The 25,622-nt window shown below is 36.5% G+C and overlaps 2 protein-coding genes across 2 annotated transcripts in view; one reads left to right on the top strand and one right to left on the bottom strand.

Annotated features, from left to right (window-relative positions):
- The window catches only part of LOC141378555 (uncharacterized), an 876,211-nt gene that overhangs the window by 768,389 nt on the left and 82,200 nt on the right, over positions 1-25,622 (bottom strand). The window lies entirely within an intron of this gene.
- ccdc6a (coiled-coil domain containing 6a) lies at positions 37-22,076 on the top strand. Its single transcript, NM_199985.2, is given in 9 exon segments — positions 37-394; positions 3,131-3,280; positions 4,374-4,502; positions 5,789-5,892; positions 7,611-7,771; positions 9,569-9,725; positions 10,002-10,102; positions 11,196-11,317; positions 20,857-22,076. Coding segments are annotated over 9 exon segments (1,392 nt in total). The 5' UTR covers positions 37-100; the 3' UTR covers positions 21,031-22,076.

Genomic DNA, 25,622 nt, shown 5'->3' with positions numbered 1-25,622 from the left:
ACTTGCTCCATCCCTCTTTCTTCCCAGCCCCTGAAACCCACTTCCACTCCACTCGAGGACCGTTGCGTGCTTTCGGTATCGTTACCGAGCGCGGCGCAGCATGGCGGACAGCGCGAGCGAGAGCGACACGGACGGCGCGGGCAGCAGCAGCAGCTCCGCCACCCCGCAGTCCTCTTGCACCTCGGCGGCCACCTCCACCGCGACCACAACAAACGCAGCCAGCAAAGCGCAGGGCGTCGTGATCTCGCAGTCCAGACTGGAGGAGTTAACAAACAGGCTCGCGTCGCTGCAGCAGGAGAACAAAGTGCTGAAGATCGAGCTGGAGACGTTCAAGCTGAAGTGCAAAGCGCTGCAGGAGGAGAACCGCGACCTACGCAAGGCTAGCGTTACAATCGTGAGTCAGCCCGTGTTTTTATCACTTTCATACACGCGGCACACCTGACAACACCATCACCGCATGCAAAGACATCCGAGGCACTTTATAAACCACATTAGAGTGTATAAACAACTTGTTTGGGGCAAAAGAACATGCCGTTGCGGCCGTTTAGCATGCTAGCATTTGAGCTAACGGCACATTCAGTCAACAAAGAATGGTCCCACTTTAATAGCCCACTGTCTGCTACTGTACATCACATGCTAGCTGCGTTAAAATGTTTAGATTTCAAAATGGAGAGTTCCTAAATAAAACTTGTATGGCGTTATTTGTGTTTAATCCTTACGTGTTTTATGGTCGGTAGCAGTGACCGCGCAAGGCGTTTACTGATTTACCACATGCTTTATCATCATCATGGATTTAACGCAGAGCGTGTTTTTACACGTCAGGTCGATTCTGTTGAGGGAATGAGGTTGTCATTAGTGTTTTATTTTTGAGGCCCGTGTCAGGGTGGGAAGTTGGCACTCTGAATATTTGACTCAAATGCGTCAACATCCTGTATGTGAATCAGCCCTTCACTCAGACAATCTGCATTTAGACAAAGAGCCAACACTCAAGTGTCACTGGAGATACACTGACACTCAAATCCACTGCGTCTGCATCTATTACAGTCTGCAAAGATTACATTTGATACTGGTTGGGAAGTAGTTTACTTCGTAAAGTGCACCTATGGTTTATTTTCCTGCATTTCGAGTATTTCAACTGGATTTTCCTGCTTGAAACATAAGTTTTAAAAAGGGGTAGTTCACACAAATATTTGTTTACTTATTCCCAGTCCATCATTTTTTCCCCTTTAAAAACGTTTTAGCTGAAGCTGAATGGTGATTCATGAAAGTTTGAGAATCAAAATACATACAGGTGTAGCAAAATCTATGCCCATGTCTCCTGAGGAGACGTTGTCATCTTATTAAGTGAAGTGATCAATCTTTGCAAGAAACAGAACGTTATTTGCAACATTATTACCTTTAATATTTATATATCCTGGAAGCTGCTATCTGTATAAAGTAAACACACTGCGTCAGATGCTCACTCAGTATTTAAAATAAAGTTTTATATATAATGCTCACTTTCATCTACAGGCTGATTGTTTCACATCAAAAAGTCCTGTCAGTGTTTACATGTATTTGCTTTGCCTGTGTGATTCCTTTATTTTTGTTTTAGACATGGTTGGCTATAGAGTTATATTAAATCAATTATCAAACGCCACAATTTGACCAAAAAACTCTTTAATGTTTAACTGAAGAAAAATCTAAATTATTTTTATAGCCTGAGGGTGAGTAAATTAACATTAAATGTAATTCGGGGAGAAATTGAGCTAAAATTGGTTTTATATTCGCACATTTGGTCTCCTCGATATTAGGACTGTGTGATCTGAGGAAAATATGTAATTGCAATTTTTTAAACAGATTTTACGATTTTGATCTGATTTGCGATTTAATTTTAGCGTCTTATTGCTAAAATGCAGTGAGTGTTAGTCAAATAAATGTTTTTCACCAGCATGGACAACGCCACACTTTGAGCTAGATTTTATTGTTGGAATGTAGGGATGAAAGGGATAGTAAGAGAACAGTGGGAGGGAAGTGAACGTAAACGGTGAACAGGCAGGTAGGTTGATCATCTGACGATGATGCAAAGAGACTAGGAGTTGGGATACCGTCTCTGTAATATTTTGGTGGAGTGATTGGACCCCCACCCCCGTTTCAACGTAGGAGTTATAAGTTTATACGTTTTTTGTAGGTAGGTAATTGGTCAAGAAGACTAAGTGAGGTGTTGTTCCACTGCCGAACATTTGTTACTAAGTTACAGTAACTCCATTTAAACATTCAGAAACTAAACACTGTTTTTTGTCTAGAGCAAACAGTATTGAGCTATTTATCAGCTGGTGCCTGTGGTGCTTTTTAGGTGCTGGTTGTTGAATTTCCTCGTTCTGTGGCAACAATTCTGCCACAGCTCTTACAAATGACCAGTTTTAGTTCGGTCTCTGTAATTTTGAAACCGAAATATTTCCATATTACCGACATGCTGTTTTTCTTTGATATGATTTCATTTTTTAATGCCTCGAAGTGGCAGACGCCATCATCCCCCTTGTTTGTGCTTTTCTGTTTGTTTTTTTGTGGGCGTACCGAATAGTTCGGTTGCACAATTCTGATTGGGCAGAACGCAGAAGGCAGTCGTGCATTTGCTTTGGGTGGGGGAAATTATATAATACATATACATTTTATATCGCGGCCTCTTGAGATTAGCTAATTTCAACGTTTCAAATCTCGATTGCGATTCGATTTCGATTAATTGCACAGCTCTACTCGATATAATACAATTTCACAAAAATATTGTCTGCAAATTCTAAATGGTAAAATCATATTAGCAGCCAATGACTATCAAATACAACATTGTTCACACTCAGTCTATTAAATAGTGCCAAAGTTGTTTGCAAGTCATACTTGCATGTGATTTCAGATTGAATATTCAAAGTACCATAGTATACAATATAGGGAGCATTTCAAAAGTTGTCACTGAACAAATGTGCGAATATAAAACCTAAATCTGGGTGAACTATCCCTATAAATCCCATTTTTATTCAAGTCTAATAGTTTCAAAGATGTTTGTAAGATAAATGATTAATTTGAATTGGTTACTGAAACATTCAAAAAGTGTTTGTTTTTCCTCAAAAGAAGTTTTATCTATATTTTTCTGCAGCAAGCGCGAGCCGAACAAGAAGAGGAGTTCATCTCCAACACCTTATTCAAGAAGATTCAGGCTCTGCAGAAGGAGAAGGAGACACTCGCTGTCAACTATGAGAAAGAAGAGGAGTTCCTTACCAATGATTTGTCCAGGAAACTTATGCAGGTGAGAAACTCTAGCCTGTCAGTGTACATTTGAGGTCAGGGGTGGGAAACAGGATCACTTGAACTTAGAATCACCTCCTGAAGGTAACGTTCACATGAAAGTACGAATCATTATAACTAGATACCTTTCATAAAGTTACTGATCAGCAGCTCTCTTTAGTAGTTTTGGTTCATGTGCAGCACAATGTAAGCGAACGACAGAAGCTGATCCAACCATATGACACATTGTTTTGGTATTGTGATCAATACTCAGAGTGAATCTGGCTTTTCTTAACTGGGACCAGATGACAATGTTTATGGTACGTGTGTTTAGTAGGTGTTCAGTAATGTGTGGAGGAGTAACAAGAGATGATGAAATGAGTGTGTGTATTAATGAGTCACACCAACTGTACATTTACACTAAGGATTGGGGATGTAAGATTTTGTAATGTTTCTGAAAATCTCCCATGTTGACCAAGGCTGCATTTATTTCACAATGCAGACAAAAAAAAGATAAAGAACAGTAATATTTGTTATAAAAAAAACAGTAATAATTGAAATGATTGTTGTTAAGCTTTGGAAAATAGTTCAAAACATAATTTAGAATCAATGCAACATTACTTAAATCATCATTTCCATATCCTTCAGAAATCGTGTAAATTGGGGATTCATTGCCCAGGAAAGATTTTGAAAACGGCGCTGCTTATTTTTTGTGGCAAATGTGATGTTGTTTTGAATATGAATAGGAACAGCAAAATAATTGGTAACTATTTGATTGATTCAGACAAGACTTAACAAGTAAAGGTTGGCCCTCTATAGCAGAGTTTTGGGCTAGTTGTTAGACTTGTTTCTGACCCTATTTGGCTCTTTGTGGTCAGAATATCTGAGGCTTGTTGTGTTTGCTTTTTTGGCTTGAGTAAATTAGCTTTTCAATAATGAATGAATTGTAAACAAAGATGCAAATATTCCTGATAAAAATGCATTGCGATGGTGAATTTGCAAATATGCACAGGAATTTGAAATGCTTATCACGTGGAATGGTTTATCATTGTAAGGACTTTGAAACATTACAACTTTGTGTTTTATTATTTTAATGCAGTCCCTTTCTTTTACAGCTTCAGCATGAGAAGGCCGAGTTGGAGCAGCATTTGGAGCAGGAGCAGGAGTTTCAAGTCAATAAACTGATGAAGAAGATCAAAAAACTGGAGAACGATACCATCTCCAAACAGCTGACTCTAGAGCAGGTACCTTCAGATCAGGGCCACCTCTAAACCACTCATTCTTGGCTGATAACCAACTATACACTACCTGACTAAAGTCTTATCGCCTATCCAAGTTTTAGGAACAACAAATAACAACTTGACTTCATGATCATTTGGTATCAGAAGTGGCTTAAATGAAAGGCAAAGGCCTCTAGATTATGCTTATTTTATCGAAATAAAATATGCTCATGCCTTGATTTTTAATTATTTAATTAGAAGAGTAAGGTCTGACTTTGCTTAGACAAAAGTCTTGTCTCTTAACTTGTTTCTTAACTGAAATAATGTACAGTATGCAATACACAGTCATGCTGCAATGGGGAAAGAATTAATATCGTGTATGACTCCCTTAAGCTTGGAGGGCTGCATCCATACATCTCTGCAATGGCTCAAATCACTTATTAAAGTAATCTGGAATGGCAAAGAAAATGTTCATACAGGACTCCCAAGAGTTCATCAAGATTCTTTGGATTTATCTTCAATGCTTTCTCCATCTAACCCCAGACATGCTAAATAATGTTCATGTCTGATGACTGGGCTGGCCAAACCTGTGGCATCTTGACCTTCGTTGCTTACAGTAACATTGATGTGTAGGCTGAAGGCCCTCTCCTGTGGTTTGTAATATAATGGGCAGCACAAATGTTTTGTTACCTCAGGCTGTTTATGTTGCCATTCATTCTGCGATCATCATCATTCATGCGATCTCTCGCACTCCCCCATACTGAATGTAACCTCAAACCATGATTTTTCCTTCACCAAGCTTCACCAAGCATTTCTATGAGAATCTCTGGTCCATGCGGGTTCCAATAGGTCTCTTGCAGTATTTGTGATGATTGGGACGATTTGTGATGATTGGGACGCAGTTCAACACATGATTCATCGGAAAAATGACTAAATGTAAAATGACTAAATGTACCTTCTGCCACTTTCCAAATGGTCAACTAGAAGTCAAGTTATTATTTGTTGCTCTTACAACTGGGATCCGCAACAAGACTTTTGTTAGGTAGTGTATTTTTAGACGAGTTGTGCTTTCGAAGCAGAATAAGTGCGTTTAGATACCTCATTTCTGTTATTAATTTGGCCCTTTGCCAGTGCCTGGGTCTGGAACATGCACCCAGCCATCTGCACAGCTTAGAACAGGTTATTCTTAAGTAAACACATTTTGTACTTTTGCAAAGCCCCATGATTAGTATTTTATCCCAGCATTTGCCTTAAGGTCATGTGTGGTATTGTTGAAACCATAGTTTTATTAACTGCTTGTTTGTGTATAGCTGCGGCGTGAGAAGATTGATCTGGAAAACACTCTGGAACAGGAGCAGGAGGCACTGGTCAACCGGCTTTGGAAACGAATGGACAAACTTGAGGCAGAGAAAAGGTAGACTCCTGTAATGTACCGGTCTTATGAGAATGTGCGATATTCCACTGCATCATACAGCTCGATACACTCACTATTAGGGGGCTTTCCACCATTTTTAATACTTTCAATACCTTTTTTAAGTATGACCTCAACTGATGTTCCAACCGAGGCCATACCGATATTAAGATGTTATGTGTAATACAAGCAGATTATTGATTGCCAGGTAAAATCATCACTACTCATGTCATAAGGCACCAGAACAGGTTGTACATATGAGATCTAAAATTGGCTACTCAAGACTTACACACTCATCAACATACTTTTTGAAAGGGGAAGAGAAATCTATTTGTAACTTGTGTAAGAATATTTTGTTGATGAAACTTATATTAACAGAATATACATTTTTAAATAAGATATTACAGGGTGTCCACGGAGTCTTAAAAAGTTTTAAAAATCGATAAATCAATTTAGAGAGATTTAAGGCCCTTAAAGTATTTAAAAGTCTTAAATGCTATTTTGCAAGGTATTAAATTATATTATTTTTGAAAATGTCCTTATAGTTGTATGCTAAAGTTTATCTTTAATCTGTGAACATTGGGTTGCTGTGTACCTTATGAAATCTGTTGCTCTGCTTACAGCAATAACCAAGGAAAGAGTAAAAAAAAGTCACATGCTCATATTATTTTATTATATATTTTGTTAATTTCTAAAATATGAATCAGCCAGTTTGCTAGGAAATAGATGAGTCTGAAGTTTCATTAATACATTTAAAGGTTAGAGTATTTGTTAAAGCCTTTTAAACTGGTCTAATTAGTATTGCTTTGTATTTCTCTTTCGTATTAACTTTTCATAGTAGTAGTCAGGTAAATCTATTTTCTTGTTTTTTGTTGCCACCCTACTGAATTATATTGCATTGATAAAAAGTTATCACAAGTCAAAACTGTGCATTCGTGCTTTCTTACAATCAACATTTAAATGTATTGTAAGTTAAAATGTTGCCTACGTAAGGAATTGAAACCTAAAGTGGGGATTAGGTCTTAAAATATATGGAAAGAGTCTTAATAAAGATCTTAAAAGGTATTGAATTTGGTTCTCTGATTCCTGCATATACCCTGTGTTAGATGTTAGAGAACTGTATATAGAGTTTTTATTTAGGAAATATTTTAAGAGAAATGTTTAAGAAGGTCTTCTAGAGGAATTTCAGTATAATTATCATTAGTCAAATTAAAACTATATAATGTTTTAAATAATTTTTATCAGCGTTGTTGTTATTTGTATAGATTTTTGTACAATTAATCATTATTAAAGAATATTTATGATTGGAAATTATGGATTGAATACATAAAACACCAGAACAGCTAGATTTGGATGAATCCGCACATCCACCAACAATTAAATTCAGCTAATAAATGGTTGTATTGTGGTTAGTGGAGGAAGTGCACACATTCCTCTCATTGGTAAAAGAGCAGATCCAACTAGAGCTTGATTGGGGAACGTGGAATTAAATGGTTTTTAGGAAGTCATTCAGCCCTTGGCCATGGATGGTTAATATCTCATTTACGATAATGTCATGGCAGTAGAAGTGTCGGAACTATACCACTGAAGCAGTAATAATCTGCGGTGTGAAAAAGCACAAGTCATTCCTAGTCAAGTTGTCACACAGTGGAAAAACACTATGATATGATGCATAAAACACTCAATCTCATGATTTCACTGATCTTGATTGTGATTGGCAGGATTCTGCAGGAGAAGCTTGACCAGCCAGTGTCAGCACCGCCCTCTCCACGTGAGGTTTCAATGGAGATTGACTCTCCGGAGAACATGATGCGACACATTCGCTTCCTGAAGAGTGAAGTGGAGAGGCTGAAGCGCAGTCTCCGCACTACAGAACTACAGCGTGAGTCTTTCTCAACACTCACACACACAATTGCACCAACATTCTGCCATCATGCTACAGCCAGAGGCAAACAAGCCGCAGTACAAACTGGGAAACAGCCTAAATCGTAATCTTCAGTGGCTCATGGTGTCCATATGGTAAAGAATTTCATTTTAGGATTAGTATGTACCTTTTCATAGCCCAGTGGTAATGGCAAACCAGAAGGATTTTTGAAATTTGTAACTTGGTATGGTTTTAGGCTGTAAATGGATAATAAATACAAGATTGTTGTGTTAAAGGGGACCTATTATGCAAAACTATCTTTTATATTTGGTTTAAACACAGTTGTTTAACATCTGTGTGTGAATATAACCAACTTCTAATGGTAAACATTTATTAATTTTATTTTTAATATAACACTTGATAAAAACAGTGTACAGAAACACTTTGACATTGACATTCTAATTTTGTATATGTCATCAGAGGGAAAGCCCCACCCATTAGTGAGACCTCTCCCTCATTAGCATAGGACATTAGTCTTGTTTTTTGAATCTGCCACTATGCTTACACATAGGCATGTCGAGCTCCGCCCTCTTTTGAAAAGTGGACTGGGTGCACAATCTCTTTTAAATATAAAGCAACAGTCACCAAAATGGCACAATAAGGAACAAAGCCTAAAATGGTCAGTTTCAAAGAGTTATAAAACATTGTGTTTGGTATTTTGTCCTGAAACTTCACATACACACTCTAGGGTCGTCAGAGACGGATTTTACATCTTAATTGGCTTAATGGGCCCCGTTTTTTGAAGAATACGATCACATTTAAATACCATCCTAATGACATTGAGTTTTTGGTATCAGGATGCAATTTAATGTTATGTTGTACTCTTGTATAGTCTCTGACCAGTAAAGTGTATGTTTTGTATTAGAGATCTGTGTTTTGGGATGTAGCTGTATATGGCAGAGAACAGTTGTTGTATTCTCATCATAAATACTTTTTTGCATGGTGTGTTGTGTACACTAGAGGGAGATGTTTTCTTTCATTACTGTCTGATACTACAGCTTTCTCTTAGCTCATAGTATTACACTCATTAAAGCTTTAAGATGGGATTACCACAGCAGCTCTTTGAGTCAGCAATAAGGTAGATATAAAAAGCTTAAGCACATAAATATCAGGATTAAACGTATATGATTCATATACATGGGAAAATATAGAATTTACAGTAATGAATACATGTATGCACAAAGCAATTGCAAGTTTTGAACTCAATTGAATTTTGGTTTGATGGTTTCAATAACACAACCTTTGATAAAATAAGTAACGGTTAATCAGATTGGTGTGGCTCTAAAAATAAATTTTGAGAACCTCGTTTTGTTTTTAGTTGGCCATTCTGTCATGCTATTGAGAATTTTATGTTCTCTGAAATGTATAGGTCTAAAAGCAACCTTTTTTATAGAAAATATTTTAATTGTAAAGCAAAGTTTTTTCAATAGTTTACAATATTGACCAAAATAATAGTTTTTATATATATTTTTTTCCACAATCGAGCAGCCCTATCTATTTTGAATGGCCAGAGAGTGAGTGAATTATGATGTGTATTACACTTTTATTGTTTTAATGCTTAAAACTTGTTCATGTTTAACTGAAATATTTCTATAAATAATTCAAATGAACTGATGACGTGATAGATCATTTATAAAAACTATACTATGAAAATAGTATCATCTACTTCAAAAACATTGCTTGTTTTCTGGTCTGCATTACAGCTTGTATAGTTTTTGTAAGATTTGGCTGCATTTGCTTCTCATCTCTCTCCAGACACAGAGAAGCGGGCTCAGTATATCGAGGAGGAAAGGCAGATGCGGGAGGAGAACATTCGACTCCAGAGGAAACTGCAGAGAGAAATGGAGAGAAGAGAGGCTCTGTGTAGACAACTGTCAGAGAGCGAGAGCAGCCTCGAGATGGATGACGAGAGGTACATTAATCACACACACACACTTTAAAGACTACAGATTACTTTGATCATAACCTTATCTATATTTAGGGCTTTTCCCAGTCTGGGTATGATAAACTTCACATTAACCAGACACATGGATCTTAACGTGACCCTGTTTCTAAGCATCCTAGAAGTGACCTTGTTACTTTTTAAACTGTGAATGTTGCAGCATAATTATAATGAGAAGCATGCATTGACTGATGTTTTTTCTTGTTTAGCAGTTTGTTTCTCACATCTCTCTGTCTTTTCTTTCAGGTATTTTAATGAGATGTCTGCTCAGGGTCTGAGAGCTCGTACAGTTTCCAGCCCAATCCCGTACACCCCATCCCCCTCCTCAAGCCGGCCCATTTCCCCTGGTACATGACCACACCAATATTACTCTTCTATAGCAAAATAACTAATGATGGAGTGCAGTATTGTTTACATGTTTTGGGTCGGTAAGGTTTATTTTCCAGATCTATTACATTAAATATCAAAAGTGTCAGTAAAATAGCATAATCTATAATGTTACAAGCAAATGCTGTTTTAAATGCAGCTATGGAATAAATTATGAGACTACTTGAAGTTTCCAATTTTGTCAGGATCTACTGGATTTATTAGGATTATAATAAATGAATATAATAAATAAATTGGTCTGATAACATTTCAAATAATGCTAAAATAATTTCAAATAATACAGTAATTTCAGAACAATTCTGCCAAACATTCTTTTAAATACTTCTGAAGTTAAAACATTAATATGTTGTCTAAAAATGAACATAAACATTGTCAAACTGCTGAGAAGTAAGTGGTCTCTTGAGGCGCTCAAGGCTATCTGGCACAGCATTTGAGTCAGTTCATAGTGTTATCATTTATTAGACAGACATGTTTATTGAGTGTAAAATATTATGTAAGTTGTACTGTACTGTGAGGCTACATTATGTCAGAGTCCTGTTTTCAGTCTTATGTTGAGATCAAAAAGGATTCAGTTTGAGAACATTTCGGAGGATCTAGTCAATGTTTTATGGGTGACAAGTTGATAGTTGTTGATAAACACAAAATAGTAGGTAGGTAATAAGGTCAAATAATTTTTAAGGTGACACTGCATACAAAAAGTTTTTGTTTTCGTGCACGTTTTAGTTTTTAGTTTTATATAATATATGTCTTTTTCATTTAATGGAAGGAAAACATACAAAATACAGTTTTAAGTGTTTGTTTTTAAACAAACTTTGTCTATAGAGTTCAATTAAATTAAAGGCTATTTTAAAGCACCATAATTAACTTTGTTTTATAAATATCTGTATCCTTGAAGAGGGTTGTTACTATAGTAACATTTGATACAGCCATAGTACATCATATGTCAGTTCTTTTTGGGGGTTCTTTACCTATACCCATTTATATTTTTAGTGTCACTATAGAAATTCGAAGGATCTGATTGAATGTTATTAGGAGATTCTGTTTTTGTTGCAGGTTTGTCGTACGCTAGTCACACGGTTGGCTTCACTCCTCCAGCCACGCTGAGCCGAGCACCGCTTCCCCACTACACGTCTCCTGGCCTGCACATCCACCCAGGACCCTCACACTCTGTACAGGTACATACACACATGCCTAAGATGTATATAAACACACACATGTTGATGATAAGCAGCGTCTATCATGGATTACCTGTTTTTAGATAAGCAAAGACACATTGGAATGACTCCAGTGTGAATCACCTGGTGACACTTGACCCGAGGGTGATTTTCCTCATCGTCTTTGAATGTCTAAGTTAATAAACACCAGGCCTGCATTTTCCAAAAGGGTCTTAACCCAAAGTAGATCACAGAACCATTGCCACCTATTGTCTCGGGGATCCACTTGGCTTACAATGCTTTTAAAAAAAGCAAAGCCAAGTTCTGGGAAACCTTCGCCGTCCAAATAAGATAAAGCACAAAAGCTGCCTTCTTTCTCCTTCTATGCAGTGTATTCTGACCTTTTTGTTTGGTAAGATAGTAGGGCGTCCTTCATTAGAGAATTTACTCTGCTTAATCTTATCGATCGCAAACACAAGAGTGCCCTGTCACTTGTATTATGTAACCCAGATTGTAATAAATCAAAATGGAGAAAACAGTGATAAGATATCAAACTTGCTGAAAACAAACATCCAGCAGTTCCTGTCACAGATTATGATGGTCTAATTTTTAAACTTGGCTATAAGGGGTAGTTTACCCCAAAAATGAAAATTCTGTCATGTGCTCATCCTAGTTTAAACCTTTATGAGTGTTTCTTCTGTTAAACACAAAAGAATGTAATCTGAAAAACCTGTAACCATTGACTTCCATTGTAATTTTTTTTTACCTACTACGGAAGTCAATGGTTACAATTTTCTAACAGCTTTCAGAGCTTCTTTTGTGTTAAACAGAATAGAAAAACTCCTGAATACTCCTGAAACTCCTTTTTTTAGATAGCGCAGCGCTATCCCCCAGGTTTATTAACGGCCGATTCTAAATCTTCTAAAATGTCCGGGATTTGGCTTTTTGTTCAGTTTTCTAAAGTTGTTGGTAAATGTATGAGTTTTTGCATTACGTTTATATTCTTAATTCTGATAATCTTGGCTTCGCAGCTGAAAAAAGCGAGAGAAACATTAAATAATTAATTTGATATAAATGCCTCGAATAAACTTTTCTATATACTCCAAAAGGAGGAAATAACATCTAAACTGGCTACAAAATATTTGTACAATATTAAAAATGGTTTCTAAACTAATTTGCCTTCTTTAAATAATCAACACGTTTTATTCTAGCATTTATTATACTTTTTAAAGATATTTTCTGTTTTTATTCCTTTGTCATTTTTTCTAATTTGCTGTAATTTTTTTTTATTTGATGATGGCATGTTTTATACATATCTAACATGCTTTGACAATACTGTACAAAATGTTACATGCAGGGAGTGCATCTGGCTCCTGTCTAGAATAGATGTAAAACGAATAGTGGATTTCTTTTTTTATTTTTAACAATCTTTTTTAAACTTCCACCCATTGAAAGGAAGCTGTGTATAACAGTGTCATTATAAATAAAAATATTGTTAAAAATAACTTTTTATCGCAAGTAGGTAACCATGTGTGCTGTGGGTAAAAAGTGTGTTTCAACCCGGCTACCATCGCAAGTATATTTTAAACCTGTGGGAAGCGCTGATAGCACCTTTGAAAGTAGCATCCCAAGGCACTGTACAGACATAAAATGTGCAGCGGTAAAAGATACAGGGATGAACTCAAAATATCATAATACATAACATAAAAAATAGCATAATACAAAATATTTAAACACATAAAATAGTAGCAATAGATTTAAAAATCAAATAAAAGCTAACCTCAAAAAAGTAAGTTTTAAGAGATGATTTAAAAATACTATGTATTGCGAATATCAGAGGGTAAAGATTTCCACAATTTAGGTGCCAATGAAGAGAACTCCTGGTCTCCCATAGATTTTATCTGCACTGACTGAGCAGTTAAAAGACCAGCATCAGACAAACATAAAGCACATCTAGGAGTGCATGGGATTAAAAGCTCAGATAAATATGGTGGTGCTGGACCATTCAAAGCCTTGCACACATGCATAAGGATTTTAAAATCAATTCAGAACTGACAGGAAGCCAGTAACTTTTCCTTTTTGGGTGAACTATCTCTATAATTTTACTATGCTTGTCAATCTTAAAGCAAAGCATGTTTATGAATGACTTTTTTCCCCCTTTCAGTCTTGTCTTAAAAATGGTTGTGATTTAAAGGTTGACTATTTAGTGTACGGGTAGTTTATTCATCATACTTGGCATTATGTAAGAAAGGAGTCAAATGGCAGTAATGGTTAGGCATATCAGACAGAAATGGTTTAAAAATTACATTATAGTTTGTCTAAATGTGTGTCAGGTTCATTCCATTTCAGACAAGACCTGGACATTCTGTTATCACACTTCCTGTCATTCTGGGACGCTGTGGAGTAATTTAGGTCACATTGTAATGTTTAAAATTCAAATCTTTTCTAATATTTTCTGTTATTTCTATACAAAACCATTATACATTTGAGCTCAGTAAATCTCTTATTGTCACCAAATCTGCTTTAAAAATAAATAAAAACTGCTGTGAGAACAGTTAAACTTCTGAGACAGTATTTGTTCATTTTTAGATGCTGTTTTTAAATTCAGTCTCCCAACAGAAATTGTTTCAGTATGCTAAACGTTTCACTCCAAAATTAATATTAACTTGCCATTTACTCATTCTTAAGTGGTTTTAAAGTGTGTTTTGTTGTTATTAATTAGTTGAAATACTATCTGGCTATAATCAGCTATCTTAAATATCCTTTTTTATTATTGGTTGCACCTGTGTCAGGATTGTTAGGGTTCACTGAGTCACTTAAATCAATTTTGTGTTGTAATCAATCAGCAATAAATGACAAGAGGTTTTGTAATGCACACAAATAAAAGGTGTCCAAACTTTTGTATAGCCTATTTTTCAGTTTTTTAATTTAACACTTCAATACTGCTACACTACAGATTTCTGTCTGAAAAACATAAAATCATCTAGCTTTTACTAGAATCCGAATTGCGTTTCACTGTGATCTTCTCTTTCAAAGAAAGAATATATAATTTTGCAGCCACAGAGGGGTGCCTAAACTTAAAACTGTAAATCAGTAGCAACCAGTATTCAACTTTCTTTAAAATACCTTTTATTTTCAGCACAAGAAAGAAATGAAATTAGGTTTGAAATGAGTGGATAACATAATTATTCATTTTAAAACCATTCCTTAAAAATCATATTGACCCTAGATTTTTGAAGGTTGGTTTATAATTCCTTTCAAGCCATTTGGTAACATTTAACAACTGCCATGTGGATTTAATGTGTCACTTTATCATGTTTAATGTTAGCAGATAAATAAGTTATCTATAAATGTACAAGAGTGAAGTAACAATTTTAACCAGCCTCAGTTTTAGCTTAGGCATGTTCTGCAACACTCTCTGGATATTGTCCAGTTGAACTGAGGCCAGTAGTGCAAGACTAGCCTCGTCACAGCAGCAATTAGTCCAGCCTGGTGTTTATGTCGGTTGCACAAATATGACCCCTCTATTTACCAGTAGAGACTTTGATGAAGTGATTGACTGGCCAAGAACATTACATAACCCCTCTCCTTCCTGTAATTGGATGACTCATTGCAAGTTTTAACACAGTGTTGTTTAAATAACCTAGATTATAGTAAATGGTAACATTTTAAAAGACTTCTACAAAAGATTTTCAAAGATTTTCATACTCTCAGGACTTTGGATGTTCTTTAAAAACTGTATTTCCACAAACAATTTTGAGTTATCAGTAATTGAACTGAAAAGCCATATCTATTTTTCTGGTTCATTTATTATTTATGTATTTATTTATTAGGTTGCATCTCTTATTGAAATATGTAGTTGTTGTTAAAGTTAGACCGGTCACAATAATCAATATATCGGCCTATCGCACAACACCTGGACATGACATCAATTATTTTTGGTGACATGATATATGACCCATACATAACATGCAATTTATTAGCAGATTGCACAGCCTCTGTTTCCCTATTGGAGGTGTCAGTGTCAGTATGGTTAAAATAAAAGCTTTAGTATTTACTTTAAATGACTTTGAAATGAAATAGCCATAAGTTGCTAATGTGGCAATAAAAAACAAATAAATGATTTAAATTACTAAAAATGCCAATGGGATGCAAACAACCTTTAAGGGCTCTATTTTAACGATCTAGCTGCAAAGTCTAAAGCGCATGGCGCAAAAGCATTAAGGGTTTGTTAAATCCACTTTTGCTATTTTAAGGGCGGAAAAATACGCCTTGTGCCACGGCGCATTGTCTGGCAGGGTTGTGCTTGAGTCTCATCTCCCATTCCCTTTAAGAGTCTGTTTCGTTGCGCTTTGGTGCATTTGCGGACTTTGTAAATGGAAAAAGTGAATGCTCTACTAGCAAGAAAACAGACCATCTGCTGTGCGAGGATAAAGAACAAGCCTCCTACATTCGGCCTCTTTACTTTCAATTTTTATTTTACTCCTTTACTTTAGTGAAGAAAGGAAACAGTGGAAACGCACTCCACTGAAGACACCCATTAGCCTACATATTTAATTTCATTTGTTAAGCTCAAAGATGTGTTTTAAAACTATTTCTAAATTCAGTTCTAATTTCCAGCAAACGACTAAATGAACAATAAAAACGAAGTGTGGTCACAAATCTGAGTTCTGTTCAAACACACATCCTATTCTTATGCCCCATATGTTGATGCAGACTTCTCCAAAGCCCAACAGGTGAACAAATCTAAACTTGTTTTTATCCAAACAAATAGAAATATGCATTTAATAAATAATACTTATAGATAATATTATAATAATAATGCAAAATGAAAAGAATAAGCTGAAAAAAGCCACCAGACATAAAGAAGGCATGGAGGCAGTGGTTTTTTATTCATGTTGAAAATAATAATTTCTGTAACATTTTAATCCTTTATTTTCTTTCATATGTAAAGACATTTATGTATTGCTACTGTATATGCTGTATATTAAGCAATGTGTAAGCGTTTGAACCTGCCTAGGCACATAACTAATGTGCTCTGTGCTGGACTTTAGACCAGCTTTTACTTGGTCGATGGTGCAGTCTATTTCAGTTCCTCAAAGTAGCAACACACCAACAATGCGCCCTAACACACCTCCTTTTTAGACCAGCACACCCATGAGTCCACAAAGTAATGCAAATGGATTTGCTAATTAAACAACGTGCTGCAAAACATGGAAATTAGGGTTGCGCTAGTCTGAAAAAAGCAACAAATCTCACCAACAATTCTTGCGCCTTATTGCACCGAGTGTATGATAGGGCCCAAAAATATGTGTATATAAAAATAGCATATAGTATTTCAATGCAAGTGTATTATGTGGACAGAATGAAAGTGGTACTCTAAAATTTTAGGATTAGCATTTGTAATCCCTCATTGTAATAAAACCGCCTGACCTTGATGCAGTATACTTTCGGACAGGTATGGCCTGATGTGGCATCTCAACTGATTTGGTTAGGTAATAGAGAATTTGAACTTCTTACTACACGGGTGACCGGCTCAGGCTTTCAAAGAATAATATTCAGTGACAGGTTTGGATTAGTTGCTAATTCATGACACAAATGATTTTTGCCAGATTTTGCTTCCCTGATAGCCGTTTGTACACTGGACTATATTTTCCCATTGGGGAGCTGTTCGCTGTAGCAACAGTGATCTGTTTGTTTAAGCAAACAGCGGCTGGATCACTTTCATGTCCCGCAGTGCCATGAAAATCAGGTTGTTTTGATAAAACCACGAGTGACAGCAGAGCCAGACCCTTCCAACACATTCATAGGGGCCAGAGTTGTACTTTCACACTCTGTTTACACATGTAAACACTCTCATATGTCAAACAAACTAGGTGTGATGACAGCAATGCATATTATATGTGCTGTATTATTACTGTAAACACTTCACTAAAAGTCACTAGGTCAAAATCACATTGTTGAGAGAGATAAAATTATTAGTTAAATTAGTTTATAATGCATGCTTTATAATTTGATTATGTGTAAAGTAGGCTACCAACACTAGCTATAAATTAAACTGCACGATATATTGTAGGGCTTCACGATTAATCAAAAAAGATCGCAATCTCGATTAGACCCTGCACACGATCTTAATTAAGCTTTTTTTCACAAGTCTTTACTTTGTTTTTGCTCAGCCACATGGACACCTCCAAATGATGTTAAGTGTCACATACTTAAGGTATAATTCACCCTAAAATGTCATTTCTGTCTTAATGTGATAATGCATTCGGGGCCGCGAAATTACTCATCAGCTGCTGATGTAGAGGTCTGCATTCCCGCGGGACCCGACCAGATTTCTACGGCACGGGTATAAATTTCCGAATAAATCACGGGAGCGGTCGGTAACGGCTTTAATTTGGGACGGGAGCGGGCTGTCTAGCAATATCGCTCCCGACTCCCGAGTGAGCACGCGTATGTATGTGTGTAAATGAAATAGCGCGATGCTGTGTTTAGCTTGTTTGTTGCAGTGTGTGTGTATGTATGCGCACGCGCGAATGAGAGATATATGTGTGTGTGTGCGTGTGCGCGCGAATGAGAGATAGAGCTTTGCCTGTGTTTGTGCTTGGTGCTTATGAGTGTGTGTTAGAGGGCGCGCGCGCGCGCGAATGAGAGAGAAAGCTTTGTCTGTGTGTGTGTGCTTGGTGCTGTGCGTGTGTGTGTTTATACAGACAGCTTGTTATAGGCTGTCTGGACTGTATAACTGGGGGATTTTCGGTTTTGTTCTCCCCCCGCTCTTTAGCGGGATCGGGCGCGGCGAATAGAAAACGGGGCGGGGCGGGCAGCGGGACATCAAGTGCTTAATATAAGCGGGAGCGGTCGGGTTCCGGCTAAAACCTGGCGGGTGCGGGCGGGAGCGGGATTCAAAATTTAGTCCCGCGCAGATCTCTAAGCTGATGCACTGTTAGTCTATTACCGAGAGGACGCACGCGTGCCTGCCAATGATGTCTACTTTAGTGAACAGAATTTACTTAGGCTGGGAATAACAGCTAATAAAGTTGTAAAAAACATTCAATTTGTTGCACAGAGCGATCATTTGGGTGCCGCACATGAAGTATGATTTGCATGTGTGTGTTTTTTTTCTCAAAGTGACTGCGTCCATGACATGAGCCACACTTGGCAGTGAAAGTGAAACCGATTGCGTGCACATCATTTAAATGATCATATCGTATTTTAGAGTTATAAATTCAACAAGCATTTGATGTTTTTTTTTTTTTCATTTCATAGCTAAGACAAAGTGTTGTGCATAAAAAAAATATTTACTAGGTCAGTTTAACTACTCTAGCCTATATAACAGGGGTGGCCAACCCTGTTCCTGGAGAGCCACCTTCCTGCAGATTTCAGTTGCAACCCATATCAAACACACTTGCCTGTAATTATCACTTGGTGTTCAGGTCCTAATTAATTGGTTCAGATGTGTTTGATATGGGTAGCAACTGAAATCTGCAGGAAGGTGGCTCTCCAGGAACAGGGTTGGCCACCCCTGCCATATAATGTTGAATTTAATGTAAGAGGGAATCTGATATTGACAAATGTTTAATTTTACTGGAAAAAATGGTCTAATAATGTTGTCAATGACAAATGATAAGCATATGTCTCAAACATAATTATTCAACTTCACAATTATGAATAATTGTGTTCTGATGTCATCACTTTACTGTGAATTAACAACCAGGACACATCAAGTCCACTGTTCCAAGTCTATACAAAATTTTGCATTTAACCAGCAGTGGACCTATATGTAAGCCTAATATTATTGTTGTTTTACCATATGTTTGAGAAATAACATTAATAATAGCCCACTCATATTAACCTTTATTTTACATCAACAGAATCCTGAGAAAATCGTCATCTTGATTATAAGCAAAACAATCTTGATTCTCATTTTAGCCAAATCGTGCTGCCCTAATATATCGTTTCAGCATCATTATTGCAAAGTGATCATTCGCCAGTCACATCGCAGGATATGCAATGTTAAGTCTGCATTATAATTGATCATTTCACAATTGTATTTTGAGGGCTGTGACTGAATGAGGATTTTAAAAGCATTCAGGCATAAGAAATTGTACCGTTTGTATCTTTTAATACATATAATAACGATACAATGTATTGAATTGGTTATATCAAGACTATGCTGTATTATTTAGATTGATTATTACATGAATCCCTGAATACAGTTTGACTCCTCGAAAAAAATGCTGTTCATTTAATTTGCATCTTTTTCTTTATTGAATTTATCTAGGCTCTTGGGTTGTTTTTATTATATTTCATACAGAATTATTCCAATAAATCTAAAATTATAAATTCTAGTAGTTTAGTGAAATTGTATACATATCGCTATACATATTGCAGAATAAAAAACATTTCTTATATCATGAAGCCCTACTATAAATAGAGTTACTATAAAGAGACATCCATCGAAACACATACACAACCATTTTTATAGGTTTATAAATAAATGCATAAATGCGTAAATGCATTCAATGGTTTAAAAGAACTGGACATGTTTTTTAATTGCTAAAATTATTGTAGCCATTAAAATTAAGTCCAGAATAAATAAATAAAAAATAATTAATCGTAAATGCTCTTCGTAATATTGGCATCTACTAGGGCTTCACAATATATAGATTTTTTATTTATTAATAGTTTTTTATCAAACTATTTTTATTTATAGTTTGTATTATAGTTCATCATTTGCATGTGTTTTTGATACCTGTAATTGTTTTTTGACCTTAAAAGCATTCAGGTAAAAGTAATTGTACCATTTGTTAGTAAATGTATTGAATTATTTTAATTTTTATCATTCCTTACTCTACTTGAATACTGTTAGAATCAGAAAATGATAAACAATTTTGGTTGTATTTTTTTTATTGTGTTTATAAGTTGTTTTGTGTGAAAATACTCACAACACATGCAAATACAGAAACACACTGCAAAAAGCACTGACCACAATGAAAATGTGTCAGTTGGCCTCAAGAGTTTTATAGATTGTTTATTAGACTTTATGGAGATACACTCCCACTGCAGAATCATCCCAATCCATCTTACATTATACATTCTTTCATAATAGAGATATGAATTCATCTGGTGAAATTGTATTCATATTGCAAAATAAAAAAAATATTGCAATGTTAGATTTTTCCAATAGCGTGCAGCCCTAGCATCTAGTTTTCAGGTAATATGCATGTGTAGTTGAGCACCTTATTCCTTCTTGCTTGAAGTTAATTGAATTATGTAAGTGGCTTTTGAAAATACGGTGTGACTTTTAGCAAAAGCATGACCACTGTTGTTAGAAACTACAGTTGCTGATTTGTGTAATTAATTTGTAAATTGTTCTAGATTTGGGTTCTCCAAGAGTTTGTAAGAGCTTTAGAAAGAAGGTGCTTGTGGATACCAAAGTTGGGTGTCAGTTTAATTGATGGTTGCTTAAAGTGTTAATTTTGACTTGAATTTTCTTCAACTGTTGTACAGCAGTGTACATCTCATCATGAGCTTGTGTTTTATTCCCTCTCATCACACAGAGGCCGTCCCCAAGGAGAAGCACCAGCCCAGATAAGTTCAAGCGCCCGACGCCTCCTCCCTCCCCGAACACACACTCTGGAGCACAGCATCCTCCTCCTCCTCCTCCACAGCCCATGGTTCAGTCCGGCTCCTCCCACTCTGTGACATCACAGAACCCCCTTTCTCAGCCTTAATGCATGCACCGTGCGCTACCTTAAGCTAGGCTGCTCCAAGCTAGGCTATACTACTTCTACTACAACAACAACAACAGCAGCAGCAACAACAACTCAGTGATTCTCCACTGGGCAATGGTTGGAAGGGATTGGAGCGGATGTGGAATTTAGAGGACAGTTGGACTGGGAATGTGAAAAGTGAGATTGTGTAGATGCTTGGCCGACTGACAGATCCATAACCAGCCCCATGCCGTTAAATTTTGTTATTCTTACTGGGTTTTTTTTTCAGTGAAGTGATTGAGCTGGTATTTGGAAATGATTGAGAAGGTTTAAGAGAGAGTTGTCAGCTGCCTATGTCTGCATTATGTTTGTGGGACGTCTGTCCCTTGCCCCTGTTCAATCTTAATCGTTTTAACAGATCAACTGTTAAATGCTAATCAAAATTGTGTCATTTAATAAACGACAACACGTTCAATTGGATGATATATGATTCTTATATGACAAGGCTGAAAGGCCTGTATCTGAGCACATTTGCCATGGGGGCGGCAGTAAAATGTTTTTCTTTAGTTTTATTGTCTGTTTGTTTTAGGCAGTTTGTGTTTGTGAAACAGAAGTGTGCGCGTGTGGCTCTCATTGGCAGCATGTAGATGGTAAAGAAAGCAGACTGAAATGTACTGCAAGAGCACTTGTTGCCTCTCTGCGTGTGTATTATAGTAGGATTGTAGTGTTTGTGTGTGTGTGTGTGTGTGTGTGTGTGTGCGGGTGTTTGCGTGTGTCTGCACAGCCATAGAGGTTTCCCACGACTGCTGGTCTGGGACCAGTCTCTCCCTGCTAGAATCCAAACATCATCCACTACGAAAAAACAAAGTCAAAACTGGTTTCTGATCAGCAGCTCGATCTGTCTCAGAGCTCTCGCTGTAAAGTGAGCGTCCTCAATGCTTAATCAGATGGGGATTTTTGCTTAATGCCAGTGTCATATAACACCTGAACACGAACAGACATGTTGATGCAACAAAACAAGGTACTGTTGAACAATTAACTCAACATGATTAAATGCTTGTACAAAAGTCTTGTGCGTGTGCTTTGTTTTATTTGAATTGTTTGTTCGAGTGGCAGAATTATGTTTGTAAAATGTACTAACCCCAATATTTTAGGAATATTATGCTCTCTTTCCTTTATTTTTCAGCCAGGTCCTAAAGGAAGGCATCTAAATTCATGACTGATAGATCACGTTTCTGCTATTTTGACATTTTGAGATCTGCTAACCAGGGTTTATGTGAGTTTGAAACATTATCTTGTTTTTTGAAATTTAAATACTTTTTTTAAGGAAAAACTTAAATATTTTTTGGAAATATTTTTTTTTTTTTTTTGAAAAGTTGCAGTAGGTTTAAAATCCTAAATATGAGGGGAAATTATTAAATGACTAAATCTAACAATTAATATACACATGGCTAGTTAATCACTAATTTCAAATGATAAAAATATAATGTTAAAAATATTAAACTGGTAACACTTTACAATAAGGTTCATTAGTTAATGCATTTACTAATATGAACAACACATGTACAGCATTTATCAATCATAATTGAACATTTACTAATGCATTATTAACATCCAAGTCCGTGCTTGTTAACATTAGTTAATGCACCATGAGTTAACATGAACTAACAATGAACTACTGTATTTTCATTAACTAACGTTAACTAACATGAACAAATACAGTAGTAAATGTATTGTTCATTGTTTGTTCGTGTTAGTAAATACATTAACATTAACTAATGAACCTTATTGTAAAGTGTGACCATAAAACTAAATTATGTACACATTTACTGCCCATTTTGTCAGGTATAACTTGCTATTGTATAAAGTTGGATACCCCTTTGTTCTCAGAAGTGATTCATTGTGTAAAATGTTTAGGAAAATGTATTGCATACAAAATATTTATACAATCATCAGCCACTTTTTTGTAGGTACACCGGTGCATTTGCTTATAAACACAAATTTCTAATCAGCCAATCAAATGAAAGCAAATCATTTAGGCTTGTTGACATGGTCAAGACAATCTGCTGCAGGTCAAACTGAGCATCAGAATGGAGAGGAAAGCTGGTTTAAGAGACTTTGAACATGGAATTGTAGTTTAAGCCAGGTGGGCTGGTCTTGAATATTTCAGAATATGCTGATCTACTGGGATTTTCATGCACACTCTCCACAATCCAGTAGAGCACCTTTGGCATGTGGTGGAACAGGAGATTCACATCATGGATGTGAAGCCAACAAATCTACAGCAACTGTGTAATGCTATCATGTCAATATGGAGTGAAATCTCTGAGGAATATTTCTAGTACCTTGTTGGAAACATTCCTCAGATTTTGGTTCATATTGACATGACAGCATTACTGGCAGTTTACTAACAGGTTTTTGTACTGTAATTTACAATAACGCAGACAATTTATCACTTTAATCCACAGGCGTCAAACCCAGCACTGCACAGATTAGCTTAAACAGACCTGATCAAACTAATTGAGTCCTTCAGGCTTGTTGGAAAACTACAGGTAAGTGTGCTGGGGCAGAGTTGTAACTAAACTGTACAGGGATGTGGCCATCCAGGAACTAAGTTTGACACTCATGCTTTAAACCGGGGTGCCCAAACTCTGTCCTGAAGGGCTGATATTCTGCAGACTTTGGTCTTTACGACAATGTCTTGATTCCTAACATAGCATGAGCACATGTTTTTTTGTGATTTGTCTGCGTGTGGTATTATATAACGCTTAACCTCTGTTATCTGTTCACAAAACCAAAGAGGTGTGTGAACGGTAACTTGTAAAACATGCTCTCGTTTTCATTACAGCTTAGCTGGCAATGTTGTCTCCTGACCTCTGACCCCCAGTGCATACGAACAAACAGCCGGACATTGGCATGACGTCAGCCCGTTTGAGGACATGGACGTATCAGGTAGTATTGCACACCTATTTGGCAATAAACAGTTTTCCAGTATCATTTTTTCCAACCTGCCCTCTTAAATGTCACACACAAACACACACTGAGAGTGGTGTAGCTGTGTGGTAATCCCTGCAGAAGTATTTCAGCATAAGCTGTCCTGTGCCGCTTTCTGGCACTCTTACCAGGTTCAGACCGGTTCTGTCAGGCTGAAGTGGTCAGAGGGGTGAAACTGACCCTCAGCAATCCGGTCTGATCTGAGGAAGAGTTAAAGTCACACACTTTGGTGTATGTTCGTGGTCCTGACAGAACTATCACTGACATAACCATGTGACTGTAGTTCAACAGGTATGGGACAATCAGCAATGCTCGTGATATTTACAGTTTAGAACTGTAAATTAGAAATAATGACTCATTAATTATGGCTTAAAGGGATAGTTCACTCAAAATAATGAAAATTCTGTTATTGTTTACTTTTTTCAAACCACAAAAAAAGATATTTGCAAAAATGTTGGAAATTTATGACCATTGACATCCATACTATTTGTTTTTTCCTAATATTGAAGTGGATGATAACAGGTTTTCAGCTTTCTTCACAATATCTTCATCGGTGTTCAACAGAAGAAATAAACATATAGCTTTGGAACCACTTGAGGGTGAGTAATTAGTAATCTTTCATTTTTGGATGAGCTATTTCTTTAATTTCCTTGTTTCTTTTCTTTTTTTAACAATGTGAGATGGGAAAAAAAGATTATAATACAAATTTGAACATGTTAGTTTAGTTGCACCTCTATGATGCTCAGTATGTGTTAAGTTAGATGCAAGTGCTAATTTAAGCAGCTCAGTGACCGCTCTAAAAGTTCCCCTGTCCTGCGTCAGTCTTCAGACAGAGAGGTCTTCTTTTTCCATTCCCTCAGGGTTTTGATTTACTGCTGATCTGTTTTAAGGATATGAATGGAGGCGCAAAGGAAGACCGTAAACATCAGGAGATGCTGAATGTGTAATAAGGTCAATAGACAAGAGACAAGGACAAGAGAAAGAGGGAGAGAAAAGGGAAGGGAGTGTCAGGATATTGGTACAGAGGTCGCTAATGTTTGTGTTCTCCTTATATGCCAGTGGAGCTGAAAAAACACGCGTCAGCATTCCTGAAAAGAGGAAACGAAAACTCATAGTAAACATGGAGATCATGTCGCTCTTGCACTTTTTGTTTTTCAGATTTCCTGTAATTCCAGTGTGTTTTTACAAGAAAATCTCCTAAAAAGCTCTTGATAAGTATGGAATTAATGATTAATAATACAGCGAATCAACCAAACTAAATTAAAGCAAATGCTATTTTATGTCTAAATCTTCACTGATGCTCTCACACAAATGGAAAATCAACATGCACAGTAGCCCATCAAGGTTAAATTTGCTCTTTAACAGCTCTCAGGATTTCGTAAATACATTTTAGATTGCAATTTAATCTTTGTTTATTGGCAAAACATCTCAAATTTAGTTTTAAATAGTTAAAAAATTAACAAATATGAAAGGAGTACATCATGAATCCATCTTCCAAAGCATCCCTTTGTCTTGCAGTGAATCACTATGGTTAGCCTAAATGCTTTGTAGACCAGATTGATTGTGCATGATGTGGGAGTAACTGAAAGGCATTTGTTAGTGGAGTAATACTGACTATG

Source organism: Danio rerio, chromosome 17 (assembly GCF_049306965.1).
Source record: "Danio rerio strain Tuebingen ecotype United States chromosome 17, GRCz12tu, whole genome shotgun sequence".
NCBI classification, from domain to species: Eukaryota; Metazoa; Chordata; class Actinopteri; order Cypriniformes; family Danionidae; genus Danio; species Danio rerio.
The sequence above is the reverse complement of the archived record's forward strand: the minus strand, read 5'-3'. Positions and strand labels throughout refer to the sequence as shown.